This window comes from Cetorhinus maximus, chromosome 12 (assembly GCF_964194155.1).
Source record: "Cetorhinus maximus chromosome 12, sCetMax3.hap1.1, whole genome shotgun sequence".
Classification (NCBI taxonomy): domain Eukaryota; kingdom Metazoa; phylum Chordata; class Chondrichthyes; order Lamniformes; family Cetorhinidae; genus Cetorhinus; species Cetorhinus maximus.
Genome location: NC_135890.1, coordinates 62,753,679 through 62,775,137, shown reverse-complemented (window position 1 = coordinate 62,775,137; position 21,459 = coordinate 62,753,679). Strand labels below are relative to the sequence as shown.

Here is a 21,459-nt window from a genome sequence, read left to right as displayed (position 1 = left end):
ATCCAGGGGATTTACCGGCTTTCAGTCCCACGAATTTCTCCAGCACTATTTATTCACAAATGCTAATTTCTTTCAATTCCTCCTGCTCACTAGGCCCTTGGTTCCCTAGCATTTCTGGGAAGTTGTTTGTGTCTTCTTCCATGAACTAATGTAGTTGTTTAATTGCTCTGCCATTTCCTTGGTCTCTATTATAAATTCTCCCGTTTAGGACTGTAAGGGATCTACATTTGTCTTCACTAATCTTTTTCTTTTTACATACCTTAGAAACTTTTACAGTCTGCTTTTATGTTCCTTACACGTTTACTCTCAGGCTCTTATATTTCTCCTCTTAATCAATCTCTTGGTCCTCCTTTGCTGAATTCTAAATTGCTCCCAATCCTCAGGCTTGCTACTTTTTCTGGCAATTTTATATGACTCTTCTTTGGATCTAATACTATCCTTAGTTAGCCATGATTGGGCCGCTCTTCCTGTCATGTTTTTGCGCCAGAAAGGGATGTATAACTGTTGCAACGCAGCATTTGCTCCTTAAATATTAGCCATTGCCTACCCACTCGTTATGCCTTTTAATGAAGTTCCCCAATCTAGCATAGCCCAACTGACTCCTCATGCCTTCTTAGTTTCCTTTGTTTATATTTAGGATCCTCGTTTCAAATCAGACGGCTTCACTAATTAAGAATTCTATCATATTGTGATCACTCTTCCCTCAAGGACCCTGCACAAGATTATTAATTAATCCCTTCTCATTGCACAATACAAAATCTAGGATAGCCTGTTTCCTAGTTAGTTCCTCGATGTACTGGTCCAAAAAAAACTTGTCTGCACTCCAGGAATTCATCGGCCACAGTATTATTGCTAATTTGGTTTACCCAGTCTATAAGCCGATTAAAGTCACTCATGATTACTGTAGCACCCTTGTTACGTGCATCTCTAATTTCCTATTTAATGCCATCCCCTACCTTACCACTGCTGTTTAGAGGCCTATAGACAACACCCTCTAATGTTTTCTGCCCCTTGTTGCTTCTTAGCTCTATCCAGACTGATTCTACATCTAGATTTTTTGAGCCAATATTCTCTCTCACTAGTACACTGATTTCACCCTTAACTAACAATGCCACCCCTCCTCCTTTTTGCCTGTCCTTCCTAAGTATCGAAAACCCTTGGATATTCAGTTCCCAGTCTTGGTCACCTGCAGCCATGCCTCCGTAATTACAATCATACCATACCCATTCACATCCATTTGCACTGTTAATTTGACTACCTGATGTGAATGCTCCATGCATTCAGATACAGTGCCTTTAGATTTGTCTTTTTAACATTTTTACACATCTTTTTTGTCATATGGCCCTATTTGCTGCTAGCCCTTGTTTCCTCTGCCTTCCACTTTTGAGTTCTACTTTTCTGTCCTTCATTTCTATCTTTGTTTCCCTCTCTTGTGTCTCCCTGCTCAGGTCCCCATCCCCTAGGTCTCTCTGTTGCAGAACTCCCTTTAGAATTGTATCCTGTGATGAGCCAAGTGCTGGGAAAAGCACAATGTCCCTTTCAAACCAAAGTGGGCTGCAGAATATTCTGGAACAGGGGTAACTGGTTTCCTTATTATGACATCATTAGGTTCCAAGAAATGTCCATGTAACCTGAGGGATTACCACTGGGATGAACAGCTAAGAAGCAAAGAGTAAACAAGAAAGCTAATTGCAGTGTGATTGGGTCAGTTTGTGTTAGACCATAAGACATAGGATCAGAAATTAGGCTATTCGGCCCTTCGAGTATGCTCCGCCATTCAATCATGGCTGATAAGTTTCTCAACCCCATTCTCCGCCTTCTCCCCGTAAACTTTGATCCCCTTACCAATCAAGAACCTATCTATCTTGGTCTTAAATACACTCAATGACCTGGCCTCCACAGCCTTCTGTGGCAATAAATTCCATAGATTCACCACTCTCTGGCTAAAGAAGTTTCTCCTCATCTCTGTTCTAAAAGGTCTTCCCTTTACTCTGAGGCTGTGCCCTCGGGTCCTAGTCTCTCCTACTAATGGAAACATCTTCCCCACGTCCACTCTATCCAGGCCTTTCAGTATTCTGTAAGTTTCAATCAGATCCCCCCTCATCCTTCTAAACTCCATCGAGTATAGACCCAGAGTCCTCAAACATTCCTCATATGTTAAGCCTTTCATTCCTGGGATCATTCTCGTGAACCTCCTCTGGACCCTCTCCAGGGCCAGCACATCCTTCCTGAGATACGGGGCCCAAAATTGCTCACAATATTCTAAATGTGGTCTGACCAGAGTCTTATAAAGCCTCAGCAGCACATCCCTGCTTTTATATTCTAGTTCCCTCGAAATAAATGCTAACATTGCATTTGCCTTCCTAACTACCGACTCAACCTGCAAGTTAACCTTAAGAGAATCCTGGACTAGGACTCCCAAGTCCCTTTGCACTCCAGACTTCTAAATTCTCTCCCCATTTAGAAAATAGTCTATGCCTCTATTCTTCCTACCAAAGTGCATGACCTCACACTTCCCCACGTTGTATTCCATCTGCCACTTCTTTGCCCATTCTCCTAACCTGTCCAAATCCTTCTGCAGCATTCCCGCCACCTCAATACTACCTGTCCCTCCACCTATCTTTGTATCATCTGCAAACTTAGCTAGGATGCCCTCAGTTCCTTCATCTAGTGAAAAGTTGTGGTCCCAACACTGACCCCTGCGGAACTCCACTAGTCACCGGCCGCCATCCTGAGAAGGACCCCCTTATCTCCACTCTCTGCCTCCTGCCAGACAGCCAATCTTCTATCCATGCTAGTACCTTGCCTCTAACACCATGGGCTCTTATCTTACTGAGCAGCCTCCTGTGCGGCACCTTGTCAAAGGCCTTCTGGAAGTCCAAGTAGATAACATCCATTGGCTCTCCTTTGTCTAACCTACTCAAAGAATTCTAACAGATTTGTCAGGCATGACCTCCCCTTGATGAAACCATGCTGACTTTGCCCGATTTTACCATGCATTTCCAAGTATTCTGAAATCTCATCTTTAATAATGGACTCTAAAATCTTACCAACGACCGAGGTCAGGCTAATCGGCCTGTAATTTCCCGTCTTTTGCCTCACTCCCTTCTTAAACAGGGGGGTTACATTAGCGATTTTCCAGTCCTCTGGGACCCTCCCTGACTCCAGTGATTCCTGAAAGATCACCACTAACGCCTCCACTATCGCTTCAGCTATCTCCTTCAGAACTCTGGGGTGTAATCCATCTGGTCCAGGTGATTTATCCACCTTCAGACCTTTCAGTTTTCCTAGCACCTTCTCCTTGGTAATGGCCACCATACTCACCTCTGCCCCCCGACTCTCTTGAACTTTGGGGACCTATTCAGTTCCTCCGGCCATTTCTTTGTTCCCCACTACTATTTCTCCAGTGTCATTTTCCAGCGGCCCAATGTCCACTTTTGCCTCTCTCTTACCCTTTATATATCTAAAAAAACTCTTGCAATCTTATTTTATATTACTGGCTAGTTTACCCTCATATTTAATCTTCTCCCTCCTTATTTATTTTTTTGTTGTCCTCTGTTGGTCTTTGTAGACTTCCCAATCCCCTGGTTTCCCACTGCTCTTCGCCACATTGTATGCTTTCTCTTTAGCTTTTATGCTGTCCCTGACTTCCCTTGTCAGCCATGATTGCCTCGTCCTCCCTTTAGTATGCTTCTTCTTCCTAGGGATGAATTTTTGCTGTGTCTCCCAAATTACTCCCAGAAACTCCTGCCATTGCTGTTCCACTGTCTTTCCTGCTAGGTTCATCTCCCAGTCAATTCTGGCCAGCTCCTCCCTCATGCCTCTACAGTTGCCTTTATTCAACTGTAATACGATTACATCTGATTCCAGCTTTTTCCTCTCAAATTGCAGGGTAAATTCTATCATATTATGGTCACTTCCACCTAAGGGTTCCTTCACCTTAAGCTCCCTTATCAAATCTGCCTCATTACACATCACTAAATCTAGAATTGCCTGTTCCCTAGTGGGCTCCACCACAAGCTGCTCCAAAAAGCCATCTCGTAGACATTCCACAAATTCCTTTTCTTGGGATCCACTGCCAACCTGCTTTTCCCAGTCTACCTGCATATTGAAATCCCCCATGATCACTGTAACCTTGCCTTTCTTACACTCCTTTTCTATCTCCTGGTGTATCTTGTGCCCCACATCCTGACTACTGTTCGGAGGCCTGTACATAACTCCCATTATGGTTTTTTTACCTTTGTGGTTCCTCAACTCTACCCACACAGATTCTACATCATCTGACCATCATTTCTTGCTATCAATTTAATTTCATTTCTTACTAACAAAGCAACCCAACCCCTCTGCCAACCTGCCTATCTTTTCGATAGGATGTATATCCTTGGATATTTAGCTCCCAGTCCTGATCCCCTTGCAGCCATGTCTCCATAATGCCCACCACATCATACCTGCCAATTTCAATCTGTGCCACAAGCTCATTTACCTTATTTCGTATACTGCGTGCATTCAGATACAACACCTTCAGTCCTGTATTTCCCGTCCCCTTTCTCATTGTCCTCCCTTTATCTGATGTGTTTGAAGTTAGATTCCTAGCCCTTTCCAAACACTTTGTCCTATTTTGTGTTCTGGAGACTTTAATATCCTCTCCTGGGCTCTCCTTTCTTTTCAGTTTTTTCATAATTTTCCATGAAGTTGAATCCACCCCCCACACGCTAACCTGCTGCTTTGTTTCCCATTAGTCATATTTCTTGGAGTTTTACCCTTCCCTCCCTCCCCACTTTCTAGTTTAAAGTCCTGTTGACCACCCTATTTACCCTTTTCGCTAGAACATTGGTCCCAGATCGGTTCAGGTGGAGACCGTCCCAACGGTACAGATCCCTCCTGTTCCAATACTGATGCCAGTGCCCCACGAAATGGAACCCATCTTTCCCGCACCACTCCTTTAGCCACGTGTTTACTTCCCTTATTCTCACGTCCCTATGCCAATTTGCTCGTGGCTCGGGTAGTAATCCGGAGATTATAACCCTTGATGACCTGTTCTTTAATTTAGTTCCTAGTTCCTGATAATCCCCAAACAGGTCCTCCTTTCGTTCCGTTCCGTTCTTTGACAGTGGCTCCTTTCGTTCCATTCCGTTCTTTGACAGTGGGTCCTCCTCAATTCCCTCCTGAGTCGTGGTGACTGCGATGACTTCTCCCAGAATGCTTCAGTCACTTCTCACCAGCGCCCTCTGTTGGATCCGTGTTTTCCGTTTGGCAGTTGAGAACACACAGAATTTGTGTAAAGAAGCAACAAGCAAGGTTCTCTCCAGATGGAACAGTTTTCTGCTTGCCTGTCTTTGAACAGATCCTGGTGTTGAAGCAGGTCTGAGAATAGAGCAGAGGCTGTTACTGTGTGTGTTATGCAGTGGGAACGAGCTGAATTGAGGAAGGGCAAGGGGTTGCGGATTGGACAAGGCCCATTGCTTCTGTTTCAGTGTTGCCAGAGTCCACCAGACTATTTAAAAGGGTTGGAGAAGTCTCTGGGGATTCTGTGCCATCAGAATTGTTGCAACCTGAGTGAGGATTGATAGACGTGCACCTTGTCGGTGTTGACTGTGTCAGGTGAAATATGGCTGTTGGTGAATGAGAGTCAAGAGCCAAAACATTCAAGTGGGAAATGAGAGATTCTCCATAGAGGTCGAGTTGGAAAGACTGAAAGATTGCATGTGGTCCCACATTTGTCCGGGAAGTAATGCGAGTGCTTGTAACTACATGGGGCGTATCTTTATTGCACTGCATACATAAAGTGAAATTTACCATTTTATTTGAAAATTTTTTCACCTGTTAATTAGCGTTTGAATTATGTTGATTTTAGTTGGTTTGTTACTATAAAGTTACTTAAAAAGTGAAATCTTGCTTAACGGTTTCCTTTCCATTGATTTGTGGGGATTCCTTTTTTTTAAAAAAAGTTATCAATCTCTACAGGGGTTGTAACAAACTGGGGGATTATCCAAGATCACAAAATGCTGATGTGGGTAGACTAGAATTTTCCAGAATTTAAACAAACATTTACTTTTGATGGATTCATTAGTAATCAACGTGGCTAATTTTAATAGTCAGATCTTTTTAGAGAGAATGCATTTATCCCTTGGTGTCTTGGAACAGTTAACCAAGGTTAATTTGAAGTCTGTGACTGAGGAATTAAGAGTCGACTTGAAATCAGAGCTAGGAAAGCAGAGATTGTTGAAGTAGTGGAAGAATTCTGATACAATCAGACCAAACATCTGCTCTGTTCATTAGTTACCAACTTGTCAAAGGCAACCTTTAACAGGTGTTCGCCCCCAATTTACATATTTAAGTAGCCTTAACTTAACTTAGTTAAGACCTCAATACCTGTGCAGATTGGATACAGACCATTCCACTAAATTGTTCTGCCTTTTACACCTGAATAACAGGCACAACTGATTCCAATTTATAACACTTAGTATTGTTACTTTTAAATATATATACATGAATATCAGAAATAATTGAACCATGTTAGCAAATTAAGTTCCAAATTAAGTATGTAATTTATGTCAGAATTCTATTCTATTAGAAGATCAAAGACTTACAAAGTCAATTTACTTGGCAATAATAACCTGGTAAAAGATTTCTGATGCAGGGTACTGTGCTCAGGTGATACTGAAGCTACTGTAGTCAGCTGTGGCTCAGTTCATGGCACCCTCGCCTTTGAACCAGAGGGTTGTGGGTTCATGTCCCACTCCTGGAAACCAAGAACTGTGATTGTACTCGAAAGAGTTGCAATCTGTGACTGTTGGTAACTTGAAAGAGTTTGAAAAGCCTAATTTTTGAGGTGTCAGCTGTGGCTCAGTTCATAGCACGCTCGCCTTTGAATCAGAGGGTCATGGGTTCATGTCCCACTCCTGGAAACCAAGAACTGTGATTGTACTCGAAAGAGTTGCAATCTGTGTCTGTTGATAACTCGAAAGAGTTTAAAGTCTGATGGCTCGTACAGCTTTTATATGCAGGCAATATTTTTCATGAATCTACATCAGCTCCTGTTCCATAAAAGCCTCAGATGTGAAATTATCCATGTTTAAATCCCTCCATAATCTCACACCCTTTCTATCTCTAAACTCTTTCAGCTCTACAAGTTCCACTCCTTTCAAACTCATCTTCTCACTCGTTCCAGGTTCTTATGTTCGCAACCATCCCTCCCCCTCCATCTCTCCCAATACAGATCCTGATGGCTGAAGACAAGGCCTCGATCTTACACAAAAACCTTGTTGAAACACCATAAACTTCTAAACATAGCAGAGAAACTTGTTTTTTGATCAACGAACACTTTCAGAGAGGGAGTGATTTCCCCCGGGTCAATACTAAACATCAGAGAAAGGACAGATAATGCACAAAGCTCACTCTACATTATTCCACAGTTAACTGGATTAGTGCAATTTTTTTAATATGCTATAACCTCATACTCAAACAATTCAGAACATGAATTTGTTATGAACTCCGCTCTTGTGGGAACTGGATTGAACCAGATAAAATGTCACATACATAGGAACCTTCAGAGCCATAAGGAGATTCAATTCCATGTTTGAGAGACGGATTACAGTACAAGTACCAAAGTTGCATGGACAATAAGGAACATTACATCAGCCAGTCCTGAACGTGCTCGTGGATGTTTCAAATGGCAATCATTCATCATCAGATGGTAGTTTGAATTCATCTTAGACTGACAATGAAAATCTTTGCTTCCTGTTGGTTGTAAAGGGTTCTACATAATAGGGTTTCACATAAAATTTTAAGGGGAGATGGTGGAGCAGTGGTAATATCACTGAACTAGTAAATTAGAGGCCCAGGTTAATGCCTTGGGAACACAGGTTCCCACTAACCTGGAACACTGGTTCCAGCCACTAAGGTAGCTGGAATTTAAATTTAGTTAATTAATAAATTCAATAAATTCATTTAAAAATCTAGACCTGAAAGCTGGTTTCAGTAATGGTGACCATGAAACTACCAATGATTGTTGCAAAAACCCATCTGGTTCACTAATGTCTTTTAGGGAAGGAAATCCACCATCCTTACTTGGTCTGGCCTACATGTGACTCCAGACCCACAGAAACGTGGTTGACTCTTAACTTCACTCAAATGGCCTAGCAAGCCACTTTAGTTCAAGGGCAATCAGGGATGGGTAACAAATGCTGGCCCATTTCCCATGGAAGAATAAAAAAATGTGGCAATGTCACAGTCATTAGTCATTAAAACTTGGCAGGTCAAATGGTACGACTTTATAGTATGATTGTGAAAGACCCATTTCCAAAAAGAAACCATGGCTGAATATTCAAATAACTAAAAATTAACAAAAATAGAAATGAAAAAATATACATACCATTACTAGCAAGAAGAAACAAATCTTTTAAAGTGCTTACTTCTGAAAATGATAAAAATAGTAATGTTCAGTATAGGATATTTAAAATTAACTGAAATAAATACGGTCAGAAACGGCTATTAAATAAAAAATCAACATTAAGTCCTTGGCTGACACAAATGCATTAACCAGGTATACGTTTTTGTCCTGATTTTATACAATCAATAAAATAGGCCCCTTACAGAACTTTGTACAAATAAAAAAGAAACTTTGTACAAATTATCATCACACTGAGCTCTACAAAACAGTTATATCGTAAAATTTACCTTTAACGCAAAGTTAAGAATTCCGGATAAACGCCTCAGCTTGGAGACATGTCCATGTGATCCGATTGCCATGGGGGAGCAACTCAAACAGAAACGCATTGGAGTGTTGTAAGTTTTAACCTTTAAACACCTTTTCACAGTATCTCTCAAAAAAAAAGCTGCTGTTTAAGGTGTGAAGACAAAGAAGCTACTACTGCAGGAAACCAGATCACTTGTTTTATGCTACAGATCAAGCAGTATGCTTTTTTTTCATTTGTTATTTGTGGGCATCGCTGGCTAGGCCAGCATTTATTGCCCATCCCTAATTGCCCTTGAGAAAGCGACAGTTAACTGCCTTCTTGAACTTTTGCAGTCCACGTGGTGTAGGTACACCCTCAATGCTGTTCGGCAGGAAAGTCCAAGATTTTGACCCAGTGACAGTAAAGGAACGGTGATATTGTTCCAAATCAGGATGGTGTGGGGTTTGGAAAGGAACCTGCAGGTGGTGGTGTTCCCATGTGTCTGCTTCACTGTCCTTCGAAGTGGTAGAGGTCATGGGTTTGGCAGATGCTGCCAAAAGAGCCCTGGTGAGTAGTTGCAGTGTGTCCTCTATATAGTGCACATTGCTGCTACTGTGCATCAGTGATGGAGGGAGTGAATGCTTAAGGTAATGGATGGGGTGCCACTTAAGTGGGCTACTTTGTCGGATGGTGTCAAGCTTGACTGTTTTTGGAGCTGCACTGATCCAGGCAAGTGGGGAGTATTCCATCACACTCCTGACTTGTGCCTTGTAGATGGTGGACAGGCTTTGGTGAATCAGAAGGTGAGCTACTCACCGCAGAATTCCCAGCCTCTGACCTGCTCTTGTAGCCACAGTATTTATATGGTCAGTCCAGATCAGATTCTAGACAATGGTAGCCCCCAGGGTGTTGATACCTGTTGAGAGTTTGGATTCTGTTCAAAAGAAAGGGAACAGAACAAACGAGACTATTAAAGATTTAGGAAACAGGGCATCCCAAGGTGTGCCTCGCTGGTGACAATCAGATTCAGAAAACTTGGGAGGGGGAGTGGAATGATTGTCGAAGGGCACGAGTTTTTGACCTGGAGAGGCGGGGAGAAGTGATCCTGCTCATGGTGCTGGGAGTGACTATGGGATGGTTCCTGTAATATTACATTTCTGCCAGAAACACGGAGCCTGGTGAAAGGGTTTTGTAAGACATATTTGTTGTCTTAGTACGAGGAAAGTACTTTTCCTTTAGTTTGATATATTAGTGACCTATTAAATAAAGTTTGATCTATATTTATTTTAGTTGGATTATTAAAAAGCCTTAAAATGTGATATCTTGCCCTTTGGTTCTTTAAGTCGGTCAGTCAGAAATTCTCTGTTTTAAGTTGGTAGTCTCTAAAGGGATTGTAACTAAATCCATGACAATTAATTGCAACAGGCGCAATTCCAAGGGAATGGAAATGTAAACGAAAACGAGGAACTGTCAAATTAGTGTTTAATCCCTTTTATGGTTAAAGATAACTGTTCTAGGCTTCTTTTTCCTGATTATGAAAACTTTGTCTCACTGAAATAAATAATATCCATTTTAACTACATTCCACTTTCCATTTGTTGTGAAGTGTTGATCACACGCCAAAAGGTGATAGTTTTGAAGAAGTCCAATCACATGAAGTGGCTAAGTTTACATCACAGAGTTTCATTTATCTAGGATGCTTTAATGAGCTGCTTTTTTTCAGCTCTGTATATCAGTTGCTCACATGCTACATTGTGCACTGTAACTCCTCCTAGGTTCAGTTTACACATGCCTAACCTTTGGTTAAATAATTTAGAAGCTCCCAGCGGAGCATCTATGAATGGAGCATCACATTTCTATCTCTATTCAGTTCCGAAAGGGTCATATTAGACTCAAAATGTTAACTCTGTTTCTCTCTCCACGGATGCCATCAGGCTTCAGTTTTTAAAGCAGTTTCTGTCTTTATGTCGATCTCCAGCATTCGCAGTATTTTGCTTTTATTATAATGGAGCATCTAGCTTGATTTATCCAATGTTAGAAATATAAATGGTTGTAATATTAGTAGAAAGCACCAACAATGATTTGTTCATGGTGTAGCACTGAACTGAGGGGATGCAACCTCTAAAAATGGATTAGGGACATTGGCAAATTTTATGTTAAATATATTTATTTAATTAGTATCCACATCAGATTTGCTGTGAGTGAGTTTCCAAGTATCCCCACAGCTAGATGAAACAGAGGCTTTGCACAGGCTGCTGACTGTGTCTCACTATGCACATGGGATGCAGTCTGTCTTCTGACATTAATACTATATTAGATAATGCCTTGTGCACATGAATCAAGTTGTGAGACAAGATAATAACCAAAATGGAAGGCAAAGTCTGCTAAAATGGAGTGCCTTCTTAAACAATACCGAGCTCTGTGATTAAATGATGCCCTGGGGAAGGATATATCCCTTTAAGGCCATCGTCAAAAATTTACAAATTGAATATTTGTATGGTTGAAATTCCAAACCATATTAGCTTTAGATTATTTGGGTTTTTGCATGGTTTAATAATTCTAAGGAATATTTATCACATGGATACCAAATATTTTTAAAAATTAAAATAGTTTCAAATGCTGAGGAGTAGAAAGTGCCATTTGTTTTCAATGTTTCTCAATTTTCCTAGGCTGACAAGTTGAAACTCTGACTACAAATAAATTTGGATAAATTGCATGGAAGACCACATCTCAAATTGAATCTATTCACCATAATGGGGATGAACAAATGTATAAGATATACAGCAAAGAAATAGGCCATTGAGCCCAGCTAGTCCACCATGCTCCACTCTAGCTTCCTCCCATCTTTCCTCATCTAAAGCTATTACCATAATCATCGATTCCTTTCTCCCTCATATGCTTGTCTAGATTCCCCTTAAATACATCTATACTATTGACTTCAACCACTTCCTGTGATAGTGAGTTCCACGTTCTTACCACTCTTTGGGTAAAGAAGTTTCTCCTCAATTGCCGATTAGATTTCTTGGTGCCTATCTTACATGGATGGTTTCTACCTATGTGCTTCCCTACAAGAGGAACATTCAGCATCCGCTCTATCAAAGCCTCTCATACGTCCTCCATTAGGTCGCCCCTCAGCTGCCTTTTTTTTTTAAAGGAAAAGAGATCCAGCCTGTCAGTCCTTTCCTGATATACCCACACATCTCTGATGTCATTCTTGTAAGTCTTTTGTAAAACCTCTCCAGTAGCTCCATATCCTTCTTAGAGCACTGCTTGCAGTTTTGGTTGCTTCCTATAATTTGTTACAGTCCTACTCAGTATTGACTGTCTCGCCTCCACCCTCCCGTGCCCTGGAATTTAGTGGCATCTGTGAATGTCGGAATGATGTTTTTGATTCCAAAATCCAAATCCTTAATGTAATTTAATATATTAAATCTTAACTGCACATTTGTTGACATTTCTGCTTTGTTTTACTTGTGTCTCATATTGCACAATGCCCCAAATCTCATCCAGTAACATACATGGGCATGACAAACGTTAGCAGAGTGAAACAGGGTATAATGCTGTGCAGGCCCGATAATACAAAACCTTTTTTTATTTGTACACAAACAAAATTCAAATTGTGCAGTTATTCCAGCTGAACAATGTAATAAGAGCAAAACAATTTTTGCATTACCCAGTAATTTGAATTAATCAACTTCAAATTAATGGTAGGCTGCACTTGGTTGTTTTTTCAAAGTGTCTGTGACTCAATTAGCAAACAAAAGCCAAGGTTTTAGTATTATAATTGCTACAGTCATAACAGCATTATATTTTAGGAATGTCACTTGGTTTGTTCATAATGTGATTAAATGTGTTTTAATATACAATTATGATGAATTTCCTATTAGCTGTCTTGAACTGGTCATCATTGAACTGAAGGTCAGTGTGTTCTAAGAGTAAACCAGATAGCCTGTGCAATAAGAGGGAAATACATTTGCAAGTTTCATGAGTAAAGCATGACTCTTGCAACCACCTTGGAGCCATTTATCTGAAACACTGTAGAGTTGGATTAACAAACTTTCCAAGTGGGTTATTCACTGGATTCTCAAAAAGCACTGAAACATTCTTATAAGTGGTCTATGATACGCTGCTAATTTTAATTACTGCTAATGAAATCATATTCTTAGGAAACTCAGGTTTCTCATTCTGGTTCTACTCAATTTCATCAGCAGGTCACAAACGCAAAAGAACAGGGGCTTTTCCATCCACAGGACACAACTTGTAAATTTTTATTGTGCTATATGAAGGCCATTGGAACAAAAAACCATTAAGCTGGCAGTAAATGGAACAGGCAACAACCCATACCGAATTTTCAGGCCTTAACACATTATACCATGGGATACAAGTGCATTAATCCTGACTGAAGTCATAAAGCGAAGAATTGTGCTAAATGTTTGTTTTCTAGTATTCCATGGGAAATTTTAAGGCCCTGGTCTATTGGTCAAATAAACCTGTCCTGAAATGGTAACATGACAGGTAAACAAAGCTCCTGGCAGTAATTGCACAGCCAAATTTTTTTCAGTGACAAATGCTGTCATGTCAAGCAATGCAAGGTATTAAATATTATGCATTCCCAAGGTGAATCCAATAGTCCAAGAAATAGCTAATGTTCAACATTACCTGTGAGATCCCTTTCCCTGAATTGTATCATTGGGAATATCATTGTGTCAGCGACCTGTTTAGCTAGTTCTGTATGAAGAGAATTTAGCTATGAAAAAATAAGTGATTTTATTAGTTACATTCATTGTTATTCAATAAGTCAAATTACATAAATTACACATTTTATAAAATAAGGTGGTGTTTATAACTTGCTAATCTCTCTATTTCATCCCTTGTACAAATTACCTTTTACATTGGACTCACGAGTTTCTGCAAAATCAGCTGATTGAGGAATTGAGGTCAACCAGATCACTTATTCCATGCATTTCATACTTTGCACTTTCAAATGCAGGTGAATTAAGCAAAATTCACAAACTGCACATCAATGGGATTGGAAGATGGAATGGAATGGAATCAGAACACCAGGTATTGGCACATCAGCTATTTATTCCAATACAACTCGGGAATAAAAAATAGAGTGATAAATTATGTAGCCACAACTTGGAGCTCTGGTTGTGCAGATGTTTGTGTGCATAGCTTGTTACAATTGGGCAGTGATTTGCTATTGATCAAAGCAGAGGCGACTTTGAGGGACCCTGTGTTGAAGCTGTGGGAGAGGAAAGAAAAACAGAAACTGCCAATTAGACTGCATCAACAAACCTCAAAGTCACTTGTGCTCAGGGTGACCAACTGTTGAGAAAAAATAAGGAACACTTGGACAATGCATGAAAGAGAGAGGGAAGAGAGATGTGGGAGTGAGGGGTGGGGAGAGCATGGTACCTGGTCGAGACATGTGGAAACGGGGAAAAGAGGACAGATATGGGAGTTGGGGGGGTCAATGTGGAGAAGTGGGTGTTTTCAGAGCACCAAGAACTGCACATGCTCAGAGGAAAATAATGAAGCAAAGGCAAGAAGTGACTTCTAGCAATCTCCTAAATCACTGCCCCGGAAAGATGGAACAAAGGGTGTACTGGGAGAGGTATTACGGGACATGGGGCAAACAGGAAAAATAAGGGACAATCCTGTGAAATGTGCTTGCATCTGCCTCTCTCATATCAAAAACTCAGAAGAGAAACACCCTCATAGGCTATGACCCAGCATAGATATCAATTTTGTTTTAGTTCACAATCAACCAACATGTTGGGCGAAGTATACAGGAATGATACTCATGTAAAGGAGATTGCTTTAAGATATTACCTAAGATAAACAACATGGAACATTATCAAGGTAAGAAATACAGGATACTAGTTCCAAGGTAAAGGAATACAGAATATTACTTCAGGATAAAAGAACGCAGGGATATTATTTCAGGATAAAGGAATGCAGAATATTACTTCAAGATAAGGTCACACAGTATGGTCAAAGGAGACAAAGTTAAATCAAGAAAAATAATATTACATAGGTAATGGAAAGAAAAAGGATCAAAAATGCAATAAACATTTAGAATAATCTATCAAGTATGTGATACGGTCAAACACATTGGACCATCTAAAAGACAGCTGAGTTGGAGTGTCCAAGGATTTGGAATTCTTTGGTCTGACTGGTCTTTTCTTGCCCTTTGACTTTTTTTTGTGTTCTTACACTACAGGCAGATTCTGACAGTATAAATGAGCAATGAAATCAGAAACCCAACTTTTGATCGAGTAAATAAGGAGAAACTATTTCCAGCAAGATGGGTCAATAACCAGAGAGCACAAATTTAAAGTGATTTGCAAAAGAAACAGAGGTGACAGGAGGAAACACTTTTCTGCATATCAAGTTGTTCTCATCTACAATGCACACTGCCTGAAAGGTTGGGGGAAACAGATTCAATCATAATTTTCAAAAGAGAATTGGATAAATACTTGGAGGGAAAACATTTATGGGATAAGAGGAGGGTAGTGGGGCTAGTTTGATAGCTCTTTCAAAGAGCCAGTACAACCATGGTGAACTGGATGGCCTCGTTCTGTCTTGTAAAATTCCATGATTCTAAGGGCAAAATTTTTCGCTTGGTGGGCAGGCGCCTGATCCGCTCGAGCATGAAATGACACGCGTTCATGTTGGTCGAGCGTGCCAATGCCAACGTGCAGTTGCACGATAGTTCGGTAGGTGGGCGTGCACCGGAGTCGGCAGCGCACCCGCTGACAATTAAAAGGCCTGTTAAGGCCATTAAATAATCAATTAACTTAAAATTTTCACTGCCCGTCCAACCTAACGGCGGGCAGGCGAAAAGGTCAAGCGGCCTTTGCGTTTTTTTGGAAACCTCATCCACGGGCGGGATGAGGTTTCCAAAAGCAAATAAAAACAAAATAAAAGTTTAACAATTGAATTAATAACATGTCCCTGCTCATGTGACAGTCGCATGAGGGGACATGTTTTATTACATTTTTATTTTCTTTATTAAAATCGTTTCAAGCGCTCACTTGGGCGCATGCGCGAAGTTCACGCTCGGCCCGCCCGTCTTCCTCCTCCGCCCGCATAGGCAGTGCTGCCACTCACGTTTCACGCTGGGCGCGCCTTAATTGGCCCACCAGCGTGAAATCGCCTTCCGGCCCTGATCGCGGGTGGTGGTCGGCCTCCCGACAGCCCCCCCACCAAGGGCAAAATTCTGCCCTATGAATAATGCTTTTATCTCCACGTTGGCTTTTGTCACATTCAAGTTATTTAGGTATGATTCTGATTGAAAATGTATCATGAGGGAAAAGTCTGACATTTCATCTATATCAGATATAATCCTACATCAATGACACTATGCAGTATCTTCTTATCTGGGCTAACTTTCTAGTAGGACAACCATAGGATTATGTAACATTTGCTTCCATGAAACAGAAATCCCCAAATGCTAAAATCAGATTAAAACTGTAATAAATATACCTGCCCTTACCAAATAAAATGAGTCTTTCGTAACAAAAATTTAAATTCCTTTTTATATATATATATATATATATATACATATATATATAAAATAAACAGCAACAGCGAAGAAAAATTTAAAGCATTAGGTGGGCCAAGGAAATTACCAGGCAATGGGATATCAAAATGGAGGCATTTTTAATTTCAATCATCGCTAAATCTGTGTTATGCCAGGTACATAAATCAGGTGCTGAAGCATCCAATTCCCATTAAATTGGTCTAGGGTGCATCCATTTTAATAGGAGCTTGTGAGCAATAAGAACTTTGTTGTCTTCTATTTCATTCCTGTGCATGCTCCTGAGTGGAAACAGAAAGCTGTAGAAAATGCTACCGCTCCTTCCATCTACAGCATCCTTTTACACAAAGTACCAGTGGAACAGTTCTTCCTGTCACTTCTCCACACAAAATCATTGCTTTTACATATTTTAATATGAATGATAACTAAAGAACAATGTTTTTACAAAGAAAATATATTTAAAAACATACAATCCTGTCCTCAGCTTATCCAGTGCTTCAAGAGAGTACCATTAGCATGTCCAAGCCCAGGGTTTTTACTTCTGACTGGTATTAGTAATACAAACTTGCTCACTGCTCCCCTTTTTTGGCTTCCTCCAATGTTCACAATGTCACAAAGCTCCAGTACTGTCCATCCCTTGAATTTAGAGTTTAGCTTATAGGATCACTTTTCACAGAATTTACAGCAGTGCGATACCTCTGGCAATGTGTCCTTAAACTTCTGGAAAGTGCTCACGTGATCTAGGTTGCTATGGAGCTGAAGCAAAGGGTAAATAGACAGCTAATTGTATATTGTATTACAACTGATCTCAGAACCCACAGGTTCTGTTCTACACATATCTGTCGTGTGGCCCAACTAGCCTACGTCAATGCTTATACACCACCCAGGCCTTCTCCTACTCAAATTGCTTGTTCCTACCTCAGAGTCTGGAGAGTGAAATAAATGTATTTCCACCCATTGTTTTATATCTACCTTTTAGCCTTTTTAGTATTACTTCACCCCACCCCACCCCCACTAGAGCTATCTGTACCTTGTCTGTCCTGCTTTTTACCCTTAATTAGCACATTCCTTTAGACAATATCACCACCTTCAACATCTCTTTGTCCTTATGTCTGACATCTTTTGGTTATTTCCACCTATTACTGGCTTCTTGTCCCAACAACCCCACCCCCCCCACTTAAACCAGCTTATATTTCACCCCTTTCCTATTTTTACTTAGTTCTGTTGAAGGGTCATGAGGACTCGAAACATCAACTGTGCTCTTCTCCGCTGATGCTGCCAGACCTGCTGAGTTTTTCCAGGTATTTCTGTTTGTTTGTTTTGGATTTCTAGCATCCACAGTTCTTTGCTGTTATCTCTGTGTTTAATTGACTGCCACTTCTCTTCAAGAAATGCCTACCTTGAAGAAGTTCTGCCCTACTCTCCATCAGGATTTTCATATCTCTCTTTTACCTTGTTCACCTTCGTTGCTTTCCATTTCTCTCCTGGTGTTTGACAAGGTGTTTACTAAAACCTGCTTTCACAGCCATATTTCCTTCCTCAGTGACTGTCTCCGTCTCCGACTTACCCCACATGGATTTCAACTGAAATTCCATCCCTCATGTTTCGAACCCACCCAGGATTACAAGTATCTCCGGGACATACAACGCTCCTCGGATTGCTGTTCCCGTCGCATTCTGAGATCTACACTCAGTGCCATGCGCCGCCATATGAACACACTCGACCTCTCCCTCCAGCAGCACCGCCGCACCCTTTTTCAACGCTACGTGTGCCCCCAGTTTCATTTTATTCTTCGTCTCATCCGACGCCTCAACAAGAAACTTTTTCTCTTTCTCTCAAGTGCTAAGGAACGCAAGCTCCAACAACTCATCGACACCAACACCCATCGAGGACCCTCCACCCCTGCCTGTCCCTCTGTCCCCATCCCATCTTCCAATCCCAGCCCTGGCCGTGTATTTACTATACCCCCTGACCTTCCCTCTCCGGCGCTGAACGTTCAGTGCTCAGCAAAGGACTTAGTTTCATACCCTTACGCCCTCATCTCAATGAATTTCGGGCTCAGCGCGATGCTGAACTCTTCTTCTGCCGCCTTCGTCTCCGTGCTCACTTCTTTGGGCAGGAGTCCTCTCCTCGTTCAACGGATCCTTTTACCCACCTCCAATATTCTCCCTCCACCTGGACCCCTCCCTCTGGTTTCTTACCTTCTCTTGACCTTTTCATTGAGAACTGTCGGCGTGACATTAGTCGTCTCAATTTCTCTGCTCCGCTCACCCATTCTAACCTGTCTCTCTCTGAACTTACTGCACTCCGTTCTCTCAGGTCCAACCCTAACATTGTCATCAAACCCGCTGACAAGGGTGGTGCTGTTGTTGTCTGGCGCACTGACCTCTACCTCGCGGAGGCTGAGCGTCAACTCGCAGACACTTCCTCCTACCTCTCCCTGGACCATGACCCCACCACTAACATCAAGCCATTGTTTCCAGGACTGTCACTGACCTCATCTCCTCTGGAGATCTTCCTTCCACAGCTTCCAACCTCATAGTCGCCCAACCTCGGACAGCCCGCTTCTACCTCCTACCCAAAATCCTCAGACAGGACTGTCCCGGCAGACTGATTGTGTCAGCCTTTCCCTGCCCCACGGAACTATTTTCTCGCTATCTTGACTCCCTTCTCTCTCCCCTTGTCCAGTCCCTCCCCACCTACATCCGTGATTCCTCTGACACCTTACGTCACATCAACAATTTCCAGTTCCCTGGCCCCAACCGCCTCCTCTTCACCATGGATGTCCAATCCCTCTACACCTCCATCCCCCGTGGGGATGGTCTGGTGGCTCTCCGCTTCTTCCTCGAACAGAGGCCCGAACAATCCCCATCCACCACTACTCTCCTCCGTCTGGCTGAACTTGTTCTGTCACTGAACAATTTCTCCTTAAACTCCTCTCACTTGCTCCAAATAAAAGGTGTGGCTATGGGTACCCGCATGGGCCCCAGCTATGCCTGTCTCTTTATGGAGTATGTGGAACATTCCTTGTTCCAGTCCTATTCCGGCCCCCTCCCACAACTCTTTCTCCGGTACATCGATGACTGCTTCGGTGCTGCTTCATGCTCTCGTCGGGACCTGGAAAAACTTATTAATTTTGCTTCGAATTTCCACCCTTCCAACATTTTCACATGGTCCATCTCTGACACTTCCCTTCCCTTCCTTGACCTCTCTGTCTCAATTTCTGGTGATAGACTGTCCACCAATATCCATTACAAGCCTACCGACTCCCACAGCTACCTCGACTACAGCTCCTCACACCCCACTTCCTGTGAGGACTCCATCCCATTCTCTCAGTTCCTTCGCCTCCGTCGCATCTGTTGTGATGATGCCACTTTCAAAAACAGTTCCTCTGACATGTCCTCCTTCTTCCTTAACCGAGGTTTTCCACCCACAGTGGTTGACAGGGCCCTCAACCATGTCCGGCCCATCTCCCGCGCATCTGCCCTCAGGCCTTCTCCTCCCTCCCAGAAGCATGATAGGGTCCCCCTTGTCCTCACTTATCACCCCACCAGCCTCCGCATTCAAAGGATCATCCTCCACCATTTCCGCCAACTCCAGCATGATGCCACCACCAAACACATCTTCCCTTCACGCCCCCCGGCGGCATTCCGTAGGGATTGTTCCCTCTGGGACACCCTGGTCCACTCCTCCATCACCCCCTACTCCTCAACCCCCTCCCACGGCACCTTCCCATGCAACCGCAGAAGATGCAACACCTGCCCTTCACTTCCTCTCTCCTCACCGTCCAAGGGCCCAAACACTCCTTTCAAGTGAAGCAGCATTTCACTTGCACTTCCCTCAACTTAATCTACTGCATTCGTTGCTCCCAATGCGGTTTCCTCTACATTGGAGAGACCAAACGCAGACTGGGTTACCGCTTTGCAGAACACCTTTGGTCTGTCCGCAAGCGTTACCCAGGCCTCCCTGTCACTTGCCATTTCAACACTCCACCCTGCTCTCATGCCCACATGTCTGTCCTTGGCTTGCTGCATTGTTCCAGTGAAGCTCAACGCAAACTGGAGGAACAGCACCTCATCTTCCAACTAGGTACTTTACAGCCTTCTGGACTGAATATTGAGTTCAACAATTTTAGATCATGAACTCTCTCCTCCATCCCCACCCCCTTTCTGTTTCTTCCCCTTCCTTCTTGTTTTTTCCCAATAATTTATATAGATTTTTCTTTTCCCACCTATTTCCATTATTTTAAAATGTATTTCCACCCATTGTTTTATCTCTACCTTTTAGCCTTTTTAGTATTACTTCACCCCACCCCACCCCTACTAGAGCTATCTGTACCTTGTTTGTCCTGCTTTCTAACCTTAATTAGCACATTCCTTTAGATAATATCACCACCTTCAACACCTCTTTGTCCTTTTGTCTGTGATATCTTTTGGTTATCTCCACCTATTACTGGCTTCTTGTCCCAACAACCCCACCCCCCTCCCTTTAAACCAGCTTACATTTCACCCCTTTCCTATTTTTACTTAGTTCTGTTGAAGAGTCATGAGGACTCGAAACGTCAACTGTGCTCTTCTCCGCCGATGCTGCCAGACCTGCTGAGTTTTTCCAGGTATTTCTGTTTCTGTTTTTGTTTTAGATCAAATGGGGTTCATTTCTTTGGAACAGAAGAGGCGGAGGGGAGATTTAATTGAGATGTACAAAATTATAAGGGGCCGAAATTGAGTTGACAGGAAGGACCTTGGAACTCGCTGCTTGAACAAGAGTGGTAAAAGCAGAAGCCCTCATCACATTAAAAAACACTTGGACATGCAGTTGAAGTGCTGTAACCTACAGAGCTATGGACTATGAGGTGGAAAGTGGGATTAGGGAGGATAACTCTTTCTTGGAGGGCAAAGCCAAATGGCCTTCTACTGAGCCATAAATTTTCTATGTTTCTATCCTGCCTTAAATTATTACTATTTTAATTAAATTAATACCATACTATTTTCCCTCATGTATGCATCAAGCCATCTCTTAAATACTTCAATGCTGTCTGCTTCAACCCCTCCAGCGGCAGAGAGTTCCATGTTTGTACCATCATGTAAAGAGCTCCCTCCCACCAAAACTCTCTATTTGATGTGTTAGTGATCATCCCGCAGTAATGCCCCTTGTTCTGGTATCCCCAAAAGTTGAAGCCTCTTCATGTTCCAGGGAATGGTAGCTGGAACGCATGTGTTACTAAACTCATAATCCA

The 21,459-nt window shown here is 42.1% G+C and overlaps 1 protein-coding gene across 2 annotated transcripts in view; it reads right to left on the bottom strand.

The window, feature by feature from the left end:
* The window catches only part of appl2 (adaptor protein, phosphotyrosine interaction, PH domain and leucine zipper containing 2), a 128,131-nt gene that overhangs the window by 85,884 nt on the left and 20,788 nt on the right, over window positions 1-21,459 (bottom strand). For both annotated transcript variants that reach the window (XM_078553757.1, XM_078553759.1), the window contains 2 exons: window positions 13,337-13,424; window positions 8,375-8,416 (listed from right to left, as the gene is read on the bottom strand). In XM_078553757.1, the coding sequence (XP_078409883.1) occupies window positions 8,375-8,416; window positions 13,337-13,424 (130 nt within the window). The remainder of the gene's footprint in view (window positions 1-8,374; window positions 8,417-13,336; window positions 13,425-21,459) is intronic.